General features: G+C 49.3%; 8 protein-coding genes and 1 non-coding gene across 9 annotated transcripts; 7 read left to right on the top strand and 2 right to left on the bottom strand.

Annotated features, from left to right (window-relative positions):
- The first annotated feature begins 85 nt into the window (after positions 1 to 85).
- On the top strand, positions 86 to 2004 carry ASPWEDRAFT_34669 (uncharacterized protein). The gene is made up of 3 exons (XM_040834060.1): positions 86 to 338; positions 395 to 1188; positions 1248 to 2004. Exons 1-3 carry the CDS (start codon positions 166 to 168, stop codon positions 1721 to 1723), a joined length of 1443 nt encoding a protein of 480 aa, XP_040694848.1. The 5' UTR covers positions 86 to 165; the 3' UTR covers positions 1724 to 2004.
- A 598-nt stretch (positions 2005 to 2602) lies between these two features.
- On the top strand, positions 2603 to 4244 carry ASPWEDRAFT_34668 (uncharacterized protein). The gene has a single exon (XM_040834059.1). The coding sequence runs from the start codon at positions 2647 to 2649 to the stop codon at positions 4213 to 4215; it is 1569 nt and encodes a 522-aa protein (XP_040694847.1). The 5' UTR covers positions 2603 to 2646; the 3' UTR covers positions 4216 to 4244.
- Positions 4245 to 4462: 218 nt separating this feature from the next.
- ASPWEDRAFT_t14 lies at positions 4463 to 4534 on the bottom strand. Its single transcript has one exon. It is a non-coding gene; the product is annotated as a tRNA-Glu (tRNA).
- A 243-nt stretch (positions 4535 to 4777) lies between these two features.
- Positions 4778 to 6637, top strand: ASPWEDRAFT_101488 (putative G-patch DNA repair protein (Drt111); the record flags this gene model as incomplete). The annotated part of the gene is made up of 5 exons (XM_040827390.1): positions 4778 to 4958; positions 5060 to 5482; positions 5540 to 6336; positions 6390 to 6482; positions 6536 to 6637. The coding sequence occupies 5 exons, from the start codon at positions 4778 to 4780 to the stop codon at positions 6635 to 6637; spliced, it is 1596 nt and encodes a 531-aa protein (XP_040694846.1).
- A 1146-nt stretch (positions 6638 to 7783) lies between these two features.
- ASPWEDRAFT_34666 (E2 SUMO-conjugating protein UBC9) lies at positions 7784 to 9127 on the top strand. Its single transcript, XM_040834058.1, has 4 exons — positions 7784 to 8041; positions 8146 to 8306; positions 8370 to 8393; positions 8543 to 9127. The coding sequence occupies exons 1-4, from the start codon at positions 8007 to 8009 to the stop codon at positions 8794 to 8796; spliced, it is 474 nt and encodes a 157-aa protein (XP_040694845.1). The 5' UTR covers positions 7784 to 8006; the 3' UTR covers positions 8797 to 9127.
- Positions 9128 to 9403: 276 nt separating this feature from the next.
- Positions 9404 to 11652, top strand: ASPWEDRAFT_99751 (asparagine synthetase B; the record flags this gene model as incomplete). The annotated part of the gene is made up of 9 exons (XM_040839684.1): positions 9404 to 9429; positions 9531 to 9581; positions 9640 to 9665; positions 9733 to 9759; positions 9812 to 9847; positions 9909 to 10057; positions 10114 to 11387; positions 11447 to 11551; positions 11610 to 11652. The coding sequence occupies 9 exons, from the start codon at positions 9404 to 9406 to the stop codon at positions 11650 to 11652; spliced, it is 1737 nt and encodes a 578-aa protein (XP_040694844.1).
- A 713-nt stretch (positions 11653 to 12365) lies between these two features.
- ASPWEDRAFT_34664 (porin) lies at positions 12366 to 13898 on the top strand. Its single transcript, XM_040834057.1, has 6 exons — positions 12366 to 12486; positions 12592 to 12625; positions 12704 to 12792; positions 12868 to 12898; positions 13070 to 13572; positions 13640 to 13898. The coding sequence occupies exons 1-6, from the start codon at positions 12439 to 12441 to the stop codon at positions 13787 to 13789; spliced, it is 855 nt and encodes a 284-aa protein (XP_040694843.1). The 5' UTR covers positions 12366 to 12438; the 3' UTR covers positions 13790 to 13898.
- A 262-nt stretch (positions 13899 to 14160) lies between these two features.
- Positions 14161 to 15202, bottom strand: ASPWEDRAFT_167198 (DnaJ domain protein; the record flags this gene model as incomplete). The annotated part of the gene is made up of 2 exons (XM_040830121.1): positions 14161 to 14851; positions 15000 to 15202. 2 exons carry the CDS (start codon positions 15200 to 15202, stop codon positions 14161 to 14163), a joined length of 894 nt encoding a protein of 297 aa, XP_040694842.1.
- A 476-nt stretch (positions 15203 to 15678) lies between these two features.
- On the top strand, positions 15679 to 19500 carry ASPWEDRAFT_56351 (uncharacterized protein; the record flags this gene model as incomplete). Its single annotated transcript, XM_040838284.1, has 9 exons — positions 15679 to 15951; positions 16020 to 16148; positions 16217 to 16812; positions 16869 to 17132; positions 17205 to 17366; positions 17430 to 17516; positions 18166 to 18282; positions 18351 to 18629; positions 18700 to 19500. The coding sequence occupies exons 1-9, from the start codon at positions 15912 to 15914 to the stop codon at positions 19498 to 19500; spliced, it is 2475 nt and encodes an 824-aa protein (XP_040694841.1). The 5' UTR covers positions 15679 to 15911.
- Between the last annotated feature and the right edge of the window lie 724 nt (positions 19501 to 20224).

The following is a 20224-nucleotide window of genomic DNA, read 5'->3' as shown; positions in this document are numbered from 1 at the left end:
TCTTACAGCCTTGATTTCTCACTACGGAATACGCCGAGTTTAGCTGATTATATTTCATTTGTATTTAGATTCCAGACCTACACTGCCTCCTTTCCTTTCCCTCCTTTCTCCCATCGTTCCTTTTCTCTTCCTTTTTCAACGGCACAACTCTGAAACGAGGCCGTCATGGCGTCTAGCGAGCATCTGGGTGGTACCACTAATGATCCTGCAGTGGATGGGTCTCTAGAAGCAGCCACTGGTATTCCAGATGATGAGACTAATCCATCACTGCCTCAGAGCTGGTCAAACTCTCGGAAATGGCTCATCGTGATCGCCTTGTCATTGATGTCCCTGATGGCGTATGGTCCAAATACCCCTGTAATTGTGAGAGCAAGATTTGCTGATGCCTTTCCAGCAACATGTCGCTCGTCATCTGCTCTCCGGCAACTTCTGCCATAGAAAAGGAGTTCAACAATTACAGCAGCTTTCTTTCAGTCTTCTACATCACCATCCCCAATCTCGGTCAAGCCATCTCTCCACTCTATATTGGCCCCTTGTCCGAGCGTCTCGGGCGTCTGCCAGTCTGTCACTTTTTCAATGTCTTGTTCCTAATTTTCACCATGATCGCAGGCTTCAGCAACAGCATCGCCATGATCATTATCTTCAGGTTCCTAGCTGGCTCGTCCATCGCTTCCATTTGCCTGAACCCGGCCATCACCGGCGATCTATTTGCCATCAAGAAACGTGGATCCGCCATGTCAATCACGAGTATGATTCCTATCCTTGGTAGTGCCGTGGGCCCCATTGCCGGAGGTTACATTACGCAGTACCTTAGCTGGCGCTGGACGTTCTGGCTGATGGCGATTGTCACTTCCTGCATGTCGCTATTCATGGCTCTTGTCCTGAAAGAGTCCTATGTGCCGGTAATACGCCAAAAAGCACTGAAGAAGGCTAATGGGTCCGAGGAAAAGGTCGAATCACCATCAAAATACTTCACAGGATGGAATGTGACAACAGTCAAGGCACTGGCTCTGCTCACCATACGTCCCTTTGTCATCTTAAGCCGCTCTCGCATCGCAGTGCTTATGGGCTTTTACCTGTCAATTCTATTCGCCTATGTCTCGCTCATCGCCGCGACCCTTGCAACTGTCTTTCAGGAAACCTATGGCTTCTCTGAGAGTCAATCGGGCCTCATTTACATCGCTTTAAGTAAGCCCTGACCAATCATAAATCCGCTTTCAGATCTAGTAATAATCGAATCTTTACAGCTATTGGCACGCTGACCGGCGCTCTCATGTGCCGCTTCACCCTCGATTACTTCCTGCTACGGGGATTGTCGGCCAAAAAGCCCAATGATTCAGATTGTGCCACTCCACGCCCTGAAAACCGTCTGATACCGATCATCCCCGCGATGGTCGCTTTTCCCATCGGCCTATTCCTGTACGGCTGGTCGCTCCAGAGACGCTTCCACTGGATCGTGCCGACCCTAGCTACCGTGCTATGTGGCTTTTCGCTGTCCAGTAGCACAACCCCGATCATGAACTACCTGGTGGATATTTTTGGGGATCGCTCTGCTTCTGCTGTTGCCGCTGTGCTGCCTCTACGCTACATTTCTGGCGCTTTTATGCCTGTCGCTGCTCCGTATATGTACTCTAAACTCGGCTACGGCTGGGGTAATTCATTACTGGCGTTTGTGCTGCTGGTCGTCGTGCCCATACCGCTGCTGGTAATTGTCCAGCCGTAGAGGATGAGAGCGCTGACAGTTGTGCGGTGAGCAGATAGACTAGAATAGATTGTTGGTAAATAACATTTTGGGAATAAGATACCATTCAAGCTAAAAAGGTGTCAGCTGGGACGCTAATTAGGTGCTAAAGATGCAACTATTGCTCTTTAACACGCTGACTTTTGGGCAATTCTTGGTAAAGCGTACTGCCTATATAGGAAGGTGGTTGAAGTTGTGGTGGCGAATTGTTTACCTATTTAGTCTAGATAAAGAAGCAATATTAACAAAGAGATCTATCAACCGTAAATATTGGTCATATCTTTCATATTCATTATCAATTATGCAATTTTGGTTTAAAAATAACAGATAGCATTATGGTAGATAGCAATCAATAATATATCCCTCTTTCAAACATGCATTAGTCTTGGTCTAGACCCTTAAAATAGCCTACATTGTAACTTCTGGATTATGGAAACCAAGAACTCTTGACTATACCTTGGCTTGTTAGCTGTGCTTGGCTATGTTCTAATTTCTGCATAATAATCTTCATACTATACACGTCTTAAGTCATCAACTCTTCCACGGGACTCGAAGGATCTAGACCTTGCATAGTATGCCATCGTCCCTCGGGATACCGACGGCGGAAAGCTCATTTTCAATTTCCAGGACTTTTGAGGTGATTGTTTTACCAGCATCAAGTACGTAGTATCAGCCACACTTCTAGGCTCTTTGGAGACAGGCTGGAATAGTCTGTAGACCGTATGGAGTTAGCATGGCAGCCAGTGTGGGGCATGGCCGGCTGTCCCCCGACTGGGCCGTTGTAGATCGGACTGAATCCACTGTTGATAAGGTCCCTTGAGCGTGTCGTGTCACTTCTTTGAAAGTCATCTTTCGAATAGACACGTTATTCGGACCTAAGTTCGTTGTAGGGGTTGTGAATCAACATGGCCTCCGCAGATATCATCAACCATGATGACCATGATGAATCCCACGATGACGATGCCTCTGAGTCCGCACCCCTTCTTCGAGATAGCATCAGAGTCGCTGGAGATGCGTCTGTCTCAGAAGAACCGCATGTCATACCCCTCAGGCTTAAGCAGCGTATAATCCTGCTCCTATGCGCTTTTGCCTTTACTACCATGCTTGGCGACAATCTACAGCCAGCAGCACTGATTCAAATCTTCGAAGATGTTATCTGTGATGACTACTACAACATGCACCCAGTGCCTCCAGCGTTGAACACCACTGCTTCCTCAACATATCTGGCTGATAAATGCAAGGCACAACCTGTGCAAAAGGAGCTTGCGTTGGTACGCGGCTTCCAGCAACTAGTCCCCGTCTTCGCTGCGCTGCTGTGCACCGTGCCATATGGTCTGTTAGCAGAGCACATTGGGCGTAAGCGTGTACTCATCCTGAATGTTGTCGGTATTCTCACTGCACTTTCATGGGTGCTGGCTGTATGCTACTGGCGATTTGCTTCGATACGCTGGGTTTGGCTTTCGGGGGTCTTTCTCTTTGTCGGTGGCGGCGACGCTGTCAACTCCAGCTTAGTACATGTCATGGTTACCGATGCGACAGACCAGGCTGAACGAGCGCAGATCTTCTTGTTTCTTCATGCGGCGGATGTGATATCGGGCTTCTTTGGACCGGCTGTTAGCGCTGCGTTGATGGAGAAAGGATATACCTGGACTGTTATGCTGCTTAGCCAGGGAGTGCTTTTCTCGGCCATGGCTCTGCTTGTGCGATTCATCCCGGAAACGCTGGACTTGAGGAGCACGTTTTCTCTTAACTCAGAACTGACGTCTCCGCGAGTTGCAGTCTCTTCTACAGCCAAAGCAGCAAACCCAATCGTCGCCGCAATCTCTAGTGTAGTGACACCTCTCTTCAGCGTGCTGATATCAAACCGGCAAGCCCTTTTGCTCCTCTGCATTCTAGCCCCTCAGACTGCTGCCCGAGATCTCTTCACTATGATCGGCCTGCAATACTCCAGCGCCAAATACTCTCTTTCTTACAGCCGAGGCAATATACTTCTCTCCCTCTTTCAAGGCGCACAAGGCCTGGTCGTCCTCGTGCTCCTCCCCTTGCTCACCCGCCTCGTCGCTGACCAGCGTGGCTGGACCGCCTGGGCGCGCGACCGTGTATATGCCATCATGTCCATTGCCGTGACGGCATCCGGCTTACTGGTCATAGCTGTTGCGCCGGCTCTGGGGATTGAGGCCACCGGACTTCTGCTGGTGGCGTGCGGTAGCTGTACAACAGGCCTGTTGATGAGTTTACTGGGGGGAGCCGTACAGCCGAGTCAAGTGAGCGCAGTATATAGTGCAGCGATGATGCTGAGCGTTGCGGCTCGGAACCTGATAGGCCCCGTGGTAAATATATTATTGGTAAAGGGCCTGGAGCTGGGATGGAATTGGATGGGTCTGCCATTTGCAGTTATGGCGATGTTTATGGCGTGTATGATGGTAGCAAGCTTGTTTATTAGGAAAGATAAGGGGAATTTTGGTGAGGAGTAGAATGAGTAGCGCTTTTTTTGGGGGGGGGGATCTGGGGAATAGTTGCTATCCAGGTTGACTACCTATATAATGTATAATGTTCCCCTCTGATCTGGCCATGCTGATATAGCTGTAATGGCCAGGGCAATCAAACCTATAACACCTTGCTTTTTCTACCACTCCAGTGCCAAATATATCTTCAGTCCTGTCAGTGATCCGTGGAGCAAAAACAAGGAAAAAAATTAAAAAAGAAAAAAGAAATGTTACGCTCCGATGCGGGGAATCGAACCCCGAGCTGCTCGGTGAAAGCGAGCGATGTTAGCCATTACACCACATCGGATCTTGTATATTAAAACCGAGGTATTAGTGTCAATTGAGACTTTCATAAAGATTGATGCTCATGGATACACATGACTAAACCAGAGCAACTGAACCAAACGAACCAAACAAAGCAAACAGATGATCTTCGGCCTTCTGGATGCTGCATCGCAAGTACCCCGTAATTCACCTTATTACGCCTACATCTACTTCTGTCATCTCATGGACCTGTCGATCTATATTTGACTCAATTAACGACCGTCCCATGACGTCTGATTCCACTCCTTCGAAAGGCGGGGGCTTATCGCTCTATGCCAATCTACTCGACCCGTCCGCCGATACCTCCTCACCCGGAACTATTTCACGCGCTCCAGTCGTCTTCAAAAAGGCCGACGAAGGCGAGCCGCAGAATGATGAATCCACTGCCAAGAAGCAGCAGCTAGCTGGTAGACCTCATACCCTTTTATCTCTGTGATGGAGATTTCATAACAAGTCAAGATTTGATTGCTCACTTGTGTTCCATCGGGTTCTGTTTCTGCTCATTCAGCCTCTCTTCGATTCCAACCTACCAAAAGACCACAGCTTTCGGCCCAAAAGCCAAAAGCGAAACCGGGCCTTCCAAAGGCTGCCCCCGTGCCTCCTCCAGCGGCAGCGGTCCCTGCCGCCAAGACGACTCTTGCGGACTGGGCGGGCACCGAGGATGACGATGTTAATGGATTCTACATGGGCGAGAAGAGGCAGCGAGGGGGCCGCAAGAAGCGCAAGAAGAACCGTGAACCGCAGGAGTTTATACAGAACTGGGATGATATCTATGACCCGTCCCGGCCGAATAATTACGAAGAATACAAGCATAGCGATGAACAGATTGCGGAGGTCCGAGAGTGGAAGGATCGTCTGTATTCGCATCGCATGGTGCAGTCTCCGACCAGGGATTCGGACAGTGAGGAGGAATATTCAAGGCCGATGAATCGTGAGTCCGCAGGTAATAGAATGCATGCTCGTCCAGTTACTGAACAGATTTTCCTAGGCAAATTTGCTCCCCCGAGCAGCTTCGCACCACCGCCAAATCTCAACGATAGCTCAAAGCCGCCTGCTTCAGTTCCTGATGACGCTTCCGGGGAAGATGCATATGCCCGGCGTTTACGAATGGCCACAAACTCGGGTGATATGCCGATGTCAGATCAAATCCCCCCTCCTCCCGAAGAACCACCTGCTCCGATTCCAGATGATCCTACCGGAGGAGATGCTTACGCGCGTCGTGCTCAATTGTCTACGGGAAATCAACCTCCACCGCCACCTTCTCGACCTCTGGATTCAGTCCAGCCATCCTCTGCGACCATATCCCGTGCTCCAGTCCGTTACACACTACCTCCACCCCCAGAAGATATCCCGGCCTCGGAAGCAGAACTCGAAGAAGTGTTTGCGAAGGAGCAGCCTGCTGAGGAAGAAGAGGAAGGAGATGGCCAGCGCTCGCTTCGTCCCGGCCAGAAAGGATTTGCAGAGCGACTGCTCTCAAAGTACGGCTGGACGAAAGGGTCTGGCTTGGGTGCATCTGGAACGGGTATTGTCAATCCGTTGCAGGTTAAAGTTGAAAAGCAAAAGAAGCGGCCAGATTCGGAAGGTGGTGGTTTTGCTACTCCCGCTGGTAGGGGTAAGATTATCGGTGGCGCGAAGAAGGCAGTTGACGATGGGGGTAAATTCGGTCACATGAGCGACGTTATTGTTCTAAAGGGCATGCTCGACGGAATGGATGTGGATGCAGAATTGCAGGGAGACCAGGATGGTGGATTGATGCAGGAGATCGGAGAAGAATGCTCGGAAAAGGTAAGCCATCTTTACCCTTGGTTACTGATAAGCAAATATCTGACATGAATCAGTATGGCCGTGTTGAGCGCGTCTTTATCTCCCGCGAATCTGGTACTCCAGTGCCAGTTTTTGTCAAATTCACGAACCAACTATCTGCTCTACGGGTGGGTTATTTGATAGTTTTAAATTCACGTTGCAATACTGATAAACAATATAGGCCGTCAATGCTCTCGAAGGTCGAATATTCAACGGTAACAAGATCACAGCTCGATTCTTCGACACCGAGAAGTTTGAGCAGGGAATATATGAAGATAAATAAACGCATCGTTAGGAACAATATTCAATACCCATTTCGCGACATTATTCGGTTCCAGACCTGAATTCGACCGTAATAGGGTGACTTGAGTGTATAGAAAAACTCCATAGCGATGCCACGTCAAAACGCCCCAACAGTCCACAGACAAGCAAATCATAACACCCAACGTTGATAAAAACAAAACTGGAGACAACAACGAAGCAACTCCTGCGTGTTCAAAATGTGATTTCATCAAACAACTCCATTTCCTCCATGAAACCATCCTCGTCCACGTCTGCGAAGTAATATAATTCGTTTTCTGCCTTAGGCCTCTCCTCGAAATCAGCTTCTGAGGAGGTGGCGGTTGAATAAGGCGACGATATCTCTTCGTAATCTTCCACCCTTTTTTTGTTGCGATTTTTTCTTTTGGGCTTTCTCTGGTGGCTGCAATTCTCGCACATCCCAATCATTGGGATCTCCAGCAACTCCCAGGCATGGCATTCGAAACCAGATCTGATGGCTTTTGCGCAAGAAATGTGAAGGACGTATTGTAGGTTTCGGTGACGACAAAGGGCATGACACCAGGTGATTTCATGGCACATTTTGGCTTTGGGGGCCTGGTCATATAACCAGAGGGGACTTGAAAGAGGAAGAAAGAGGGATTGCTTGATAGTTGGGCACTCATTGCCTTACCAGTTGTTTCGATGCTTTATATACTTGAGATTCAGAGTCGGTATGCTATTTTTGGCCAAGAGGGTAAAATTTCGCAGATCCATGGGAATACTTGGATATAAGAAAGGCCATGGCATATAGTCAAAGATGTTCTGTTACATAGATGTGTTTGTAAGTTTGTTGGCTCTTTGAGGGCTTATCGATTGTCTTTATATGGATCCCTGTCAATGTTTGGATTGTGCAGGGATTCTTTGTAGACCAACACTGAATGTAAATGAAAACAAAAGAATTCAAGAGCCATTCACTTGGAACTTGTGAATAAAATCTGTTTCAGATTTTTTTTCTTTGATTTCTCTTTTTGTTAATATTTTCTTACTAATTATTTTCTTAATAAAATGGGTTGGTCCTAGATGATACCATCATCTACAGGGCTGGTCACATGATGCTTGAATCATCTTGATCAGTGCTGTGGAGTGATTGGCTGTGGGGTATCAAACCCAGGAACACTGGCAGCTTCAATCTTGAGATAGCCTTACTCTTCGCTTTTCCTTTTCAATTCAGGCTTACTACCACTTTTTTTACCCATACATTTTCATCCTTTATATTTTACTCTCTCTGGCTTCATTTTACTCACCAGGACTACGAGATTTCATTCGCACAATCGTCTTATTTTAACCCGTTGTTCCTCGACACCGATAATCTCAACTTCAAACTCGCAGCCATGTCTTTGTGTCAAAATCGGCTCACTGAGGAACGGTATGTAACCTTATTCCTGACCTTCCCATACTTGATGGTGTTTACCGGCTGTGAGAGTGGGTTTTAAGGACTCAAAGCTGATCGCGACAAAAAAATCGCAACAGAAAGCAATGGAGAAAGGATCACCCGTTCGGATTCTACGCAAAGCCTCACCGCACCGCCCAGGGTGCCCTTGATTTGAAACGCTGGGAATGTGGTATGCCGGGCAAAGCTCAAACCCTCTGGGAGGGTGGCTTTTTCAAGCTCGATGTGACCTTCCCCGATGGTAAGTCTTTGTGTGTGATGCGCAGGGTCTGGATGTAGGCTAACATGAATTTTTTTCTTATAGAATACCCGACAAAGCCCCCTAAGTGTATGTTTCTTTCCCTACGATTTTGTATCCCCTATATGCCGTTGCAAGCGGCCACACTTGCGCGATGGCCTGTTTCCATCTTTACGCAACTCCTACATCTCCTATGAAAAGAATTTCATACCATGAACCTGACTAATAGGTTTCTTTAGGCAAGTTCGTGCCGCCTCTCTTCCATCCCAACGTTTACCCTTCTGGAACCGTCTGTCTGTCAATCCTGAACGAGGAGGAGGCTTGGAAGCCGGCCATCACCATCAAGCAGATCTTGCTCGGCATTCAAGATTTACTCGACGACCCAAACCCAGAGTCCCCAGCTCAGGCGGAGGCCTACAACCTCTTCAAGAAGGACCGCCCGGCCTATGAGCGCCGCGTCAAGCAGATTGTGCGGGAGAACCCTGCTCCGTAGACTTTGATGTCCCGGATCTTCGTTAAGAAAGAAAGAAGAAAAAGGAACTGGAGCATCTGGCAGCTCTTTTGGAGATCTTGCATCTGGGTTTGATATTTCTCGAGCGAATTCGGCGTGACACGGAAGGGGCGTTTGTATATCCCTTAATGTTAGCGATTGTCTTGTCTTCATGCATATAGAAGATCTTTAGTGGGTCTTAATGGAATTGACGAGAATCAAGTATTCTAACATTCATGAGAAAGACCTCTTCTATCATTTCCATTCCAGGAGTACGCAGCAGTATGTAACCATTGCTACTACATTAGTATCTACTAGACCATCTCCATCGGCACACAGTCTTGGCCAGTGGGAAGGCGCACAAATGACAGTTACCGTAGTGGCTACTGTTACCTTATCTTATCGGGTGAGTCAAAAGATTTGTGGCCGAAATCGCCCCTCGCTCGCGCTTTTCGCCCCGCCGGACGGGCCTTTAAAATTTCCCAATTCCCCCATATCAACCACCCGGGAAACGAGCTTAGTCAATTAATCGTTCTTCACCTTTTTCTTGCCCTGGCCCTTTGCTACGTCTATATATCTTTCTGTGGCATCTTAATTGCTCGCGGCCAGCATGTGTGGTATTTTCGCGTGTCACCAGTACGTCTTTTCTTCCCCGCGAAATTCCGGCCGCACACCAAATGGGGGTGTTGCCCCTCTATTTCTCCAGGATCGACTGATCGCTGACAATGTTCGAATAGGCACCCCGATGTGCAAAAGTTCAAGCCCACGGCTTTGCGCATGGCCAAGGCGTGAGAATCCCTCTCTGATAGTTGTATAGTTTGCTGAATTGCTGATTGTCGTTCCCAGTGTGCGCCACCGTGGACCGGACTGGAGTGAGTCACAGTCCCGCTAGATGGATATCCATTGCAATCGCAACATTTCTCTAACAGTTGATCATAGGCGGTAACTTTACTTGCAACAACACTAGTGAGTTAAACGGTGTGCTGCTCTGGAACTTCCAATGCTAATTGAATGGTAGTTCTCGCTCACGAGCGTCTGAGTATCGTCGGTGTCGGTATGTGACCCTACTTGGTCTTTCCCCTATAATCGAGGTCGATTACTGAGAATTATACAAGACTCCGGAGCGCAGCCCCTTGTCAACGAGGACGAATCCCTCGTCCTGGCCGTCAATGGCGAAATCTACAACCACCGTATCCTGAGAAAGGGATTGAAGACCAACTACAACTTCAAGACACATTCGGATTGTGAAGTGGTTATTCCTTTGGTATGATAAATATATGGATTGGGGGGCATTGGTAAGGGAGACTGACAGATTTTCAGTACATGGAACACGGTCTCGACGCACCCAAGCATCTCGATGGCATGTTCTCTTGGGTTCTTTACGATAAGAAGGAAGACCGTGTCATTGCCGCACGCGATCCCATCGGTGTTACCAGCTTCTACATTGGATGGTCGTCCGAGACCCCCGGCGCTGTTTTCTTTGCCTCGGAGTTGAAGTCTTTGCACCCAGTCTGCGACAAGATCGAGGCTTTCCCTCCTGGCCATGTCTACAACTCCAAGGACGGTTCTATGACTCGCTACTTCCAGCCTAACTGGTGGGACCCCGCCAACATTCCCTCGACCCCCGTCGACTACAAGGAGATCCGCAGAAGCTTCGAGAGAGCCGTTCGCAAGCGTCTTATGGCTGAGGTTCCCTACGGTGTTTTGCTGTCTGGTGGCTTGGACTCGAGTTTGGTGGCATCCATTGCCCAGCGTGAGACCCTACGTATGCAGGAGGCATCTTTGAAGGCCGCGGTCGAGGCCCAGCTTCACAAGCAAACCGGCGCTTCTGAGTTGGTCGGTATTGATGACTCCAACGAACTGTCCACTGTCACCACCTTCCAGCAACTGCACTCTTTCTCCATTGGTCTCCCAGGCGCACCCGACACCGAGGCTGCCATTGAAGTCGCCAACTTCCTCGGAACCAAGCACCACGCTTTCACTTTCACTGTCCAGGACGGTCTCGACGCTCTTTCCGACGTTATCTACCACCTTGAGACATATGATGTGACCACCATCCGTGCATCCACCCCTATGTACTTGCTTAGCCGCAAGATCAAGGCCATGGGTGTCAAGATGGTTCTGAGTGGAGAGGGAAGTGATGAGACCTTTGGTGGCTACCTCTATTTCCACGCAGCCCCCAACAAGGAGGAATTCCACGCCGAGACCGTCCGCCGTGTCAAGAACCTGCACTTGGCAGACTGCCTGAGAGCTAACAAGTCGACATCCGCATGGGGTCTGGAAGCCCGTGTGCCTTTCCTGGACAAGGACTTCCTTTCATATGCTATGGGCGTGGACCCTAAGGACAAGATGATCACCGGTGACCGTATCGAGAAGCACATGCTGCGGAAAGCGTTCGACACCACCGATGAGCCTGACGTCAAGGCATACTTGCCCGACAAGATTCTCTGGCGCCAGAAGGAGCAGTTCAGTGACGGTGTTGGCTACAGCTGGATTGATGGACTGAAGGACCAGGCCGAGATCGAGGTGACGGATGAGATGTTGAAGAACCCCAAGCCCGAGTGGGGAACTGACATCCCTGACACCAAGGAAGCGTATGTTATGCTGTGTTACCAAGAAACCATGTGGAAGAAATTAAGCTAACCTAAAATAGTTACTGGTACCGCTGCATGTTTGATGAGCTCTTCCCTGCCTCTTGCGCAGGCACTGTCGAGCGCTGGACCCCGACTTGGTCGAAGCAGACCGATCCCAGTGGAAGGTAAGTTTACACTGGATATCTTCAGGCCGAAGGCTAGGTTCCTAACAAGTCATTACAGAGCTATCGCTACCCACAACGCCAAGTACAAGAACGTCGAGTAAATGCTCTAAAGCTGAACTCGAAGGGCTGTCTGTCTCGGGATTATTTGGTATAAAAGCATTTATAGACCATTTACCGCAGGTACTGAGGCGTCACAATTGGCTTCCGGTTATAGACGCGTACGATGATCTATCGCGACCATCTGGCGTCTACTTTCATCTTTTGGCTCTTGTACTCCATGTCTCTTTTTTCTCTTTTTCCTGATTTTTTGGCCGGCAAAAAAAGTCTTAAAAGGATTGGCTTGTGGCGTCATGATGTTCCATAATTTCTCATTTTCAGAAAGATTCCTATATGGGCGGTGGTCTTGCGTTGATTTCTTGAAACCCTGGTGAGACCGGGAACCATGGATCTCTTCAAGCGCTATAATGCTCTATTGGTATATAGGTAATACAGTACCCATGGCTTGGATATCTCATAAGGGCTAGATAGACAGAGCTATGAATCTGATGATATTCGTGCTTTCCATTGATATGACGTTGGCGGGGTTGCAGGAATGGATGTAAACATAAGCGTGGATGCAGTCTGTTGTTGTCATCTGCCGGAAAATGACGGGCCCGAGGCATCACTACCTTATCACGGGACTTGGCGGCTTTTACCGGGACCTGGGCACCGGCCAATCAGAGCGGGTGTCTTTTCCCGTGGACCTCAACGTTCCGTCGACCCTTTCACCTCTCTTCCTTCTCCCCCCCCATCATCATCATTCTCCCCCTTGGTCCTACCACCTACTCTTCCCTCCCACGACTATATCGACGTTTCTCGTCTCTGTATTTCTCTTTTAATAATTCACAATGTCTGCCCCCGCTGCTTTCTCCGACATCGCTAAGGCGACCAACGATGTACGCATTAACCATTCCTTGTTTTGAAAAAAAAAGCTTCACCGAGGGAAAAACACGGGCAGCTTGCTATGAGAGGTTCACAATGGCTAATATTCCGTACAATAGCTCCTGAACAAGGACTTCTACCACACCAGCGCTGGTAAATTTTGCTCCCTTGTTGATAATTTTTTTCGCGATGATGTGTTTGTGCGCGATTAAGCTAACCAATTTGCTACAGCCAGCCTTGAGGTTAAGTCCAAGGCCCCCAATGGCGTCACCTTCAACGTGAAGGGCAAGAATGCCCACGAGGGTCCTATTGCTGGCTCTGTAGGTTTTCCCAGATTCGATGTGCCATCGCGAGCTCTCAATGGACAATTGCTAATCGACTTGTTTTGAATATAGCTCGAGGCCAAATATGTTGACAAGCCTACTGGTAAACGCCCCATAATGCGAAAACCACCCGATCCCAAACCCAATAGCCTGAACGGGTCGCGGCCTATGTGCTTTATATCAAGCCGCCACGTCCTGTCCAGGTCTATCAAATTCCATGTCATGTCCAGGATCACCGATCATACAACCACGCTAATATGCAACCCCTACTCAGGTCTCACTCTTACCCAGGCTTGGACCACTGCCAACGCTCTCGACACCAAGCTCGAGCTTGACAACAACATCGCCAAGGGCCTCAAGGCTGAGATCATGACCCAGTACCAGCCTTCCAAGCAGTCCAAGGGTGCCAAGCTCAACCTCTACTTCAAGCAGCCCAACCTGCACGCCCGTGCCTTCTTTGACCTCCTCAACGGTCCCTCCGCCAACTTCGACGCTGTCCTCGGCCACGAGGGTTTCCTCGTCGGTGCTGAGGGTGGCTACGACGTCCAGAAGGCCGCCATCACCAAGTACGCTGCCGCCGTCGGCTTCAGCGTTCCCCAGTACACCGCTGCCATCACCGCTGGCAACAACTTGACCGTCTTCTCCGCCAGCTACTACCACCGCGTCAACCAGCAGGTTGAGGCCGGTGCCAAGGCCGCCTGGGACTCCAAGACCGGCAACTCCGTCGGCCTTGAGGTTGCCAGCAAGTACAGACTCGACCCCTCTTCCTTCGCCAAGGTACGTGTATTCCCTCGCATGCGGAATCCAACCCATAAATTGACCTTGTTTCTTTCTCTCCCTTTAGGCCAAGATCAACGACCGTGGTATCGCCGCTCTGGCTTACAACGTCCTGCTCCGCCCTGGTGTCACCCTCGGCCTCGGTGCTTCCTTTGATACCCAGAACCTGAACCAGGCCGCCCACAAGGTTGGCGCTAGCTTCACCTTCGAGGCTTAGATCAATTCCCCCGATTTTTCGTGTCACTAGAGCTCGTTCGCGCGTATACCAGGCGGGACGAGCTGGTGTTATTTGAAGGTCGACTGAAATAATGCATGTATCGTAGCCCTCAACGATGTCTCTTGTATATCAATTCTACCAATCTAAATTCCCTTTGTTTGAATAGATGATGGGTGCCTTTCCTAGTTAATTAGGTGCACTAATAAATGATCGAATAGAACCAGTCTATATTTTAATTATTTTGAATAATAGAAATCACCCATGCGCCAAACAAAATAATCTAAGAATGCGTAACAGCCATATATACGAACCACGAAATGACAGCCAAGGAAATGGTCCACAAACGACCGATATACCCGACATACCTAATTCTATCTGCGTCGGTTTCCTTTTTCTTTGCTCTTTTTTTCACCCTGCCAGAAGAGCCCTGTCACGACACCGGCACCAATGAGGGTCCCAAATACAAGGATAAACCGCAGCGCAAAGTCTCCAGTGTTACCGATATATTTCTCATTGATACCAGCCATTGCCCTAGACCGCCGCTCTTCACGCCGGGCGTCCTCAGCCGCCTGAGTTCGGTAATGCCCACGGGCATTGAAGTGGTGAAGAGTATTCCGATCAATGAAAGACAGAGGGTCTTCTTCCTTAGCACCGCCAGCAGCACCGAACGAAGACGCAGACGCATGGCCACCAGGGCTCCTGCGATGGGCGTTATTCCCATAACCACCGTGAGCGTAGAAGCTAGGCGGGGGACCACGGAATGGACCACGTCTCTGACTCAGTCCGCTTGCGGGTCTGGAGCCTGCATACGAGGCATTCTTGCTGTGCAGGTTGGCGCTGTAGCTGCTGTGGCTACCCATGGGGTGTTGGCCTGGGTTTGCGGTGCTGTGGGTTGAGGAAGAGTATTGTGCGAAGATACCATGATCACGGTCGTAGGTGGCGCGTTTGGTACTCTGGCTGAGAACATTGTAGGCGGAGGAGATGCGGGCGAAGCGGGAGGAGGCGGTTGGATCGTCACGGTTGCGGTCTGGGTGGTGTTTGAGGGAGAGGGAGTAGAATTGCCTAGTAATACATGGGTTAGCTGGTTGACTTGAGGAGTGGATGAGGTTTGTGCGTGTGTTTAGCTTGTGCGGGGGCAATTCAAGTAGCTCGTTAGGCACTTGATGAGGGGTGTGATGGGGCCTAGAGGCATAGCTGAGGGGATGCACACTTCTTGATCTCCGCTGTGGACGCCGTTATCGGCACATCCAGAATCTCATAGTAGGTCGGTTCTCGACTTGACGCATAGAAAGCCGTAGCAGTAGCTGAGAATGATGCCGCAGACCCAGGTGGGAGGATTTTGCTGGTGGGCGAGGGGCGATGATAATGATTGACCAGGAACGAGGCGCAGGTCCTCACGCGAGGAGACGGCATGCCTTGTATGTGCCACTCGGGCTCACATTTATGTACAAAAGAGATATATAGAATATTAACTGAAGAGAGAGTGTTGAAGGAGTGAAGAAAGAGAGAGCTGGGGATCAGCAGAGTTGGTTGATTGATTGATAGCGGGAGATTTCATCTTTAAGAAAGCGGAATCGGCCAGCGCCATCGGAGGTGCGTCATCGAGATGAACATGAACTGATGAAGGCGTTCCCGATGCCGATGATCTACTGTACCTTTCTGTCCTACGGTGTGGAAATTAGTCTGAGTATAGTAGTTTCTATGGTATTTGACATGGCTAGAGGGGTATATTGATATTATTTTGGTCAAATTGGGTGTATTATTGTTCAATCTGGTATAGCCCATAGTCGTTATGCTGTGGCGTGCATACTATCGATAAATTTATTTATAGCACAACGCCCTTCTATCGAGATATAGTTCATTTGGAATATAGAAATACTTTATCTTATGCTATTTCCTCTCTTCAAATAAAATGCATTTAAACAATGCGTGCGTTAAATCGCCATCGAACATATATCGCCTCTAAGATCACACCTTGCATCGAGTCTTGGCACAGAACTTTCCCCGACGGAGCCCTTCAACGGCTTCACTTTCCCCCTCTTTTCTTCTATTCTTCGATTCTCCCCCATCAGCAACGCCTTTTTTTCCCGCACTCAGCCTGCGGAATTCTTAGTTTTCCATCATGGCTGCCCAGGCTAGCGAGAATCTGGAGAAGCTTAACCGTAAGTCGCACGTTCCACGTTGGTTTTTGCCCGCATTTGACTGATAAGATACCGATTTGGTTTTTCAGTGAACGGCCAGAGCGGCGACGCGAAAGCGGACGCCCCTACGGCTGATCAGGCAGCTCCCGGAGAGGCGGAAGATGACTCTGACGATGACAAGGAAGATGGAAATGGCCCGGAAGCCGGAGCGACTGGAGGTGCGCATCGAGCGTCTGATGGATTTGGTGAAGGAACCCCGCACTGACATAGTGGTGACTATTTTCAGACGCAAAGAAGAAGAAGAAGCGCAAGCCCAAGAAGAAGAAGAAGGGACCTGCCAAGGTCCAAAGCTCGCCTCCGCGAGTTCCGGTGTCCAACCTATTCCCCAACAACCAGTACCCCGAGGGTGAAATCGTCGAATACAAGAACGAGAATTCATACCGCACAACCAACGAGGAGAAGCGGTATCTCGACCGTATGAACAACGATTTCTTGCAGGAGTACCGTCAAGGAGCCGAGGTTCACCGTCAGGTCCGCCAGTATGCGCAGAAGAACATTAAGCCGGGACAGACCTTGACAGAAATCGCGGAGGGCATTGAAGACTCAGTTCGCGCCCTCACCGGCCACTCGGGTCTTGAGGAGGGCGACAACATCAAGGGTGGCATGGGTTTCCCTTGTGGTTTGAGCATTAACCACTGCGCGGCTCACTACACCCCGAATGCCGGCAACAAGATGGTTTTGCAGCAGGGCGACGTTATGAAGGTCGATTTCGGTGCTCACTTGAACGGTCGCATTGTCGACAGTGCATTTACTGTGGCTTTTGACCCGGTCTACGACCCCCTATTGGCGGCCGTCAAGGATGCTACCAACACCGGTATTCGCGTATGCTTCAGCCAGTTGCTCAGTTTCCATTCAAGCGTGTAACTGACCAGATGTAGGAAGCGGGAATTGACGTCCGCATGAGCGATATTGGTGCCGCCATCCAAGAGACTATGGAAAGTTATGAAGTGGAACTCAACGGGACTATGCACCCGGTGAAATGCATTCGAAACCTGAACGGTCACAACATTGACCAACACGTTATCCACGGTGGCAAGAGTGTGCCCATCGTGAAGGGTGGTGACCAGACCAAGATGGAGGAGGGTGAGGTTTTTGCTATTGAAACCTTCGGTAGTACCGGAAAGGGCTACGTGAGAGACGATGTATGTCTGAGAAACTTGGCCTCAGGTCGAGCATTTTGATGTTGGAGTCTGAATGTGCTAACATACGAGCAGATGGAAACTTCCCACTACGCCCTGGTCCCTAACGCAAACCCTGTGCCTCTGCGCCTTTCCTCGGCCAAGAACCTGTTGAATGTGATCAACAAGAACTTTGGCACTCTCCCCTTCTGCCGTCGTTATCTTGACCGCTTGGGCCAGGACAAGTACCTCCTCGGGGTAAGTTGGATATACTGTAGTCTACAGCATTGGAAAGTATCGAACCGACTAACATTCGTATAGTTGAACAACCTGGTATCATCAGGAATCGTTCAAGATTACCCGCCTCTTTGCGATATCAAGGGCTCGTACACTGCCCAATATGAACATGTAAGCATCTTGTGCGTTGCTCTTTTAAGACTTGACTAACCATATACACAGACCGTTGTTCTTCGACCCAATGTCAAGGAGGTCATCAGTCGTGGCGACGACTACTAGGATGGTTGTTTTGTGTGGATATCCCAAGGGCATTCGATCTTTGAGCGATTACGATATAAAAAATTCACGAACTACAAGACTCAAGAAAAAAAAAGACACGAATCGATATTCTTCCTTTTGGATGGACTCTTCCATACTCCATAGCATGAATATACAATTAAAAAACCATTAAACCAGCATAAACTCCCACTGTATCCTGTTTATCGGGCCATTTGTGCCGCTGTGTAGCCCCACGTGGAACGAGTCCGCTCCGGGTCTCCGTCCGCTCATATTAATTCGTTAATAAGAAAGAGTCCAGATTTCTGCACATGATACCGCAGATCGACACGGCTTGCCATTGCGTTTTGCATTTCTCTTTTCTCTTTTTTTCTTCTTCTTCTTCCTCTTCCTCCTGATCCATGGCTTAGGATTTAGCTTGGTCTATCCTACTCCACCATCCCCTTCCATCATGCCGTCCTCTGTTGTCGAAACAGCGGACTCCGCGCCTCACCTCCGAGTTTCCACCAAGAATCAAGCATCGCCATCAACAGACGGTGAGAAGCCATCGACCAGGATCTCACCTCCAGAGAAATCATTAGTCGATGACCAATTCTTTTGGACATACACGGAGGAACCTCATCGCTCGAGAAGACAAGCTATCATCAAGGCACACCCAGAGGTAAATATTTCCCGTCTCCGAACCAAGTATCGTTCCCCTGTTACTAACACACTTCTTCCGTGAACCAGGTAACCAAGCTCTGCGGACCTGAACCTATAACCAAATATGTGGTTCTCGGTGTCGTCTCTCTCCAGATCTGCTGCGCGTACCTTCTCCGTGATACCTCCATCCTGTCATGGCGTTTCCTTGCAACGGCCTACCTGATTGGGGCGACGTCGAACCAGAACCTCTTCCTCGCCATCCATGAGATCTCCCACAACTTGGCCTTCCGATCGCCAATGGCGAATCGATTGCTGGCTATCGTCGCCAATCTACCCATTGGAATCCCGTATAGTGCTGCATTCAGAGTACGTCGTTCACCAGCGAAGATGGGGGAAAAGAAAGAATAAAACCATTTACTAACTACTCTCTAAACAGCCCTACCACCTTACCCATCACAAGTCCCTGGGCGTAACAGGCCTCGATACCGACCTCCCCACCGCCGTCGAAGCTTTCTTCCTCGACTCCCTCCTCGGCAAGGCCTTCTTCTGCACTTTCCAGATCCTTTTCTACGCCCTCCGTCCCATGTTCGTCTACAGCCCGCCCTTCACCTCCATCCACCTGATCAACCTAATCACCCAACTCTCCTTCGACTTCGCCTTGACCAAATTCTGCGGCGGCTCCCTCCAACCCTTCTTTTACTTCATCATGAGCTCCTTCCTCGCTGGCTCCCTGCACCCGTGCGCTGGCCATTTCATCGCAGAGCACTACTTCTTCTCCAAGGTCGAAGCAGGAGGCACCGAGTCGATCGAGGAATTGAAGAAGATGGAAAAGGACGGCAAGAAACAGCCTCACCCTCTCGACTCTCTTCCGCCCCCGGAAACTTACTCGTACTATGGCCCTCTCAACATTCTCACGTACAATGTCGGTTTGCATAACGAGCACCACGATTTCCCCGCTATCCCCTGGACTAAGCTGTACACGCTGCACCAGATTGCGAGCGAGTTCTACGAGCCGCTTCCTTGCCACCGCAGCTGGACCTGGGTTATCTGGACGTTCATTATGGATAAGAATGTGGGTATGTGGTGCCGTGTCAAGAGGGCCCAGGGTGGTCGTATCGTTGGTGGCAGCGCAAAGACAGACAAGAATAGCGGACGGAGTGGTGAGACTATCTCGGCCGCATCGGCTGGTCCGGACGAAGCAGGAGATGGATGGAAGGAGAGTGAACTTCAGAATTGAGTTCTGACCAGTCATGTTGAACATGTTATGAAATCTGTTTAGAGATGATGTGCTTCTGTTGCTTTTCTTGGGATGATTTCCATCATTTTGTATTGTACTTGTACGATGAATATGTTCTGGTTCCATTATATTTCTTGAATTGCTACTACTACTACTCAGTACTTTTACTGTAAGACTACTATTAAGAAGCTTGTTAATTTTGAACGTTTTGGCATGGGTCAGCGAAAATATACATTGGAGATGAAGTCATGATGGGTTGACTTGGTACTGTCTGACTGGCACATGCATTCGTCTAATAGAGACACTCGCTTTCAGGATAGCAACGATTCAATAATAACAAAATCTGGGGTAATTGACGAAAGGGAAGTCATAGGACAGATCGTCCGACGTGGATTCGGAGAGCAGAAAGCGCAATTCACATGATACGCAGCGAAGACATTTCGAAACATAGATGTTCCCTTAAGAAATCTACATGGTCATCCCTCGCATGCGCAACTGAAATAAGACTCGCTGTTTCCGTTTTGGGTCGTTCATAACACTAAAAAGCAAAGAAAAAAGACCAAGGTAGCCAGGGCACAAGTCAATGCCGGTGGTGGTGATAATTGGAATCAAACAGAAAAGGGGTTTAATGAGAAATAGAATGCTGATGCTGACAAAAGGAATTAAAAGAAACAGTGCACTTCAGAAAGGAATACAGTTGGTCTGTAATAGAAGGTAATAAAAT

Source organism: Aspergillus wentii (genome assembly GCF_001890725.1).
Source record: "Aspergillus wentii DTO 134E9 unplaced genomic scaffold ASPWEscaffold_1, whole genome shotgun sequence".
In the NCBI taxonomy this organism is placed as follows: domain Eukaryota; kingdom Fungi; phylum Ascomycota; class Eurotiomycetes; order Eurotiales; family Aspergillaceae; genus Aspergillus; species Aspergillus wentii.
The sequence above is the reverse complement of the archived record's forward strand: the minus strand, read 5'-3'. Positions and strand labels throughout refer to the sequence as shown.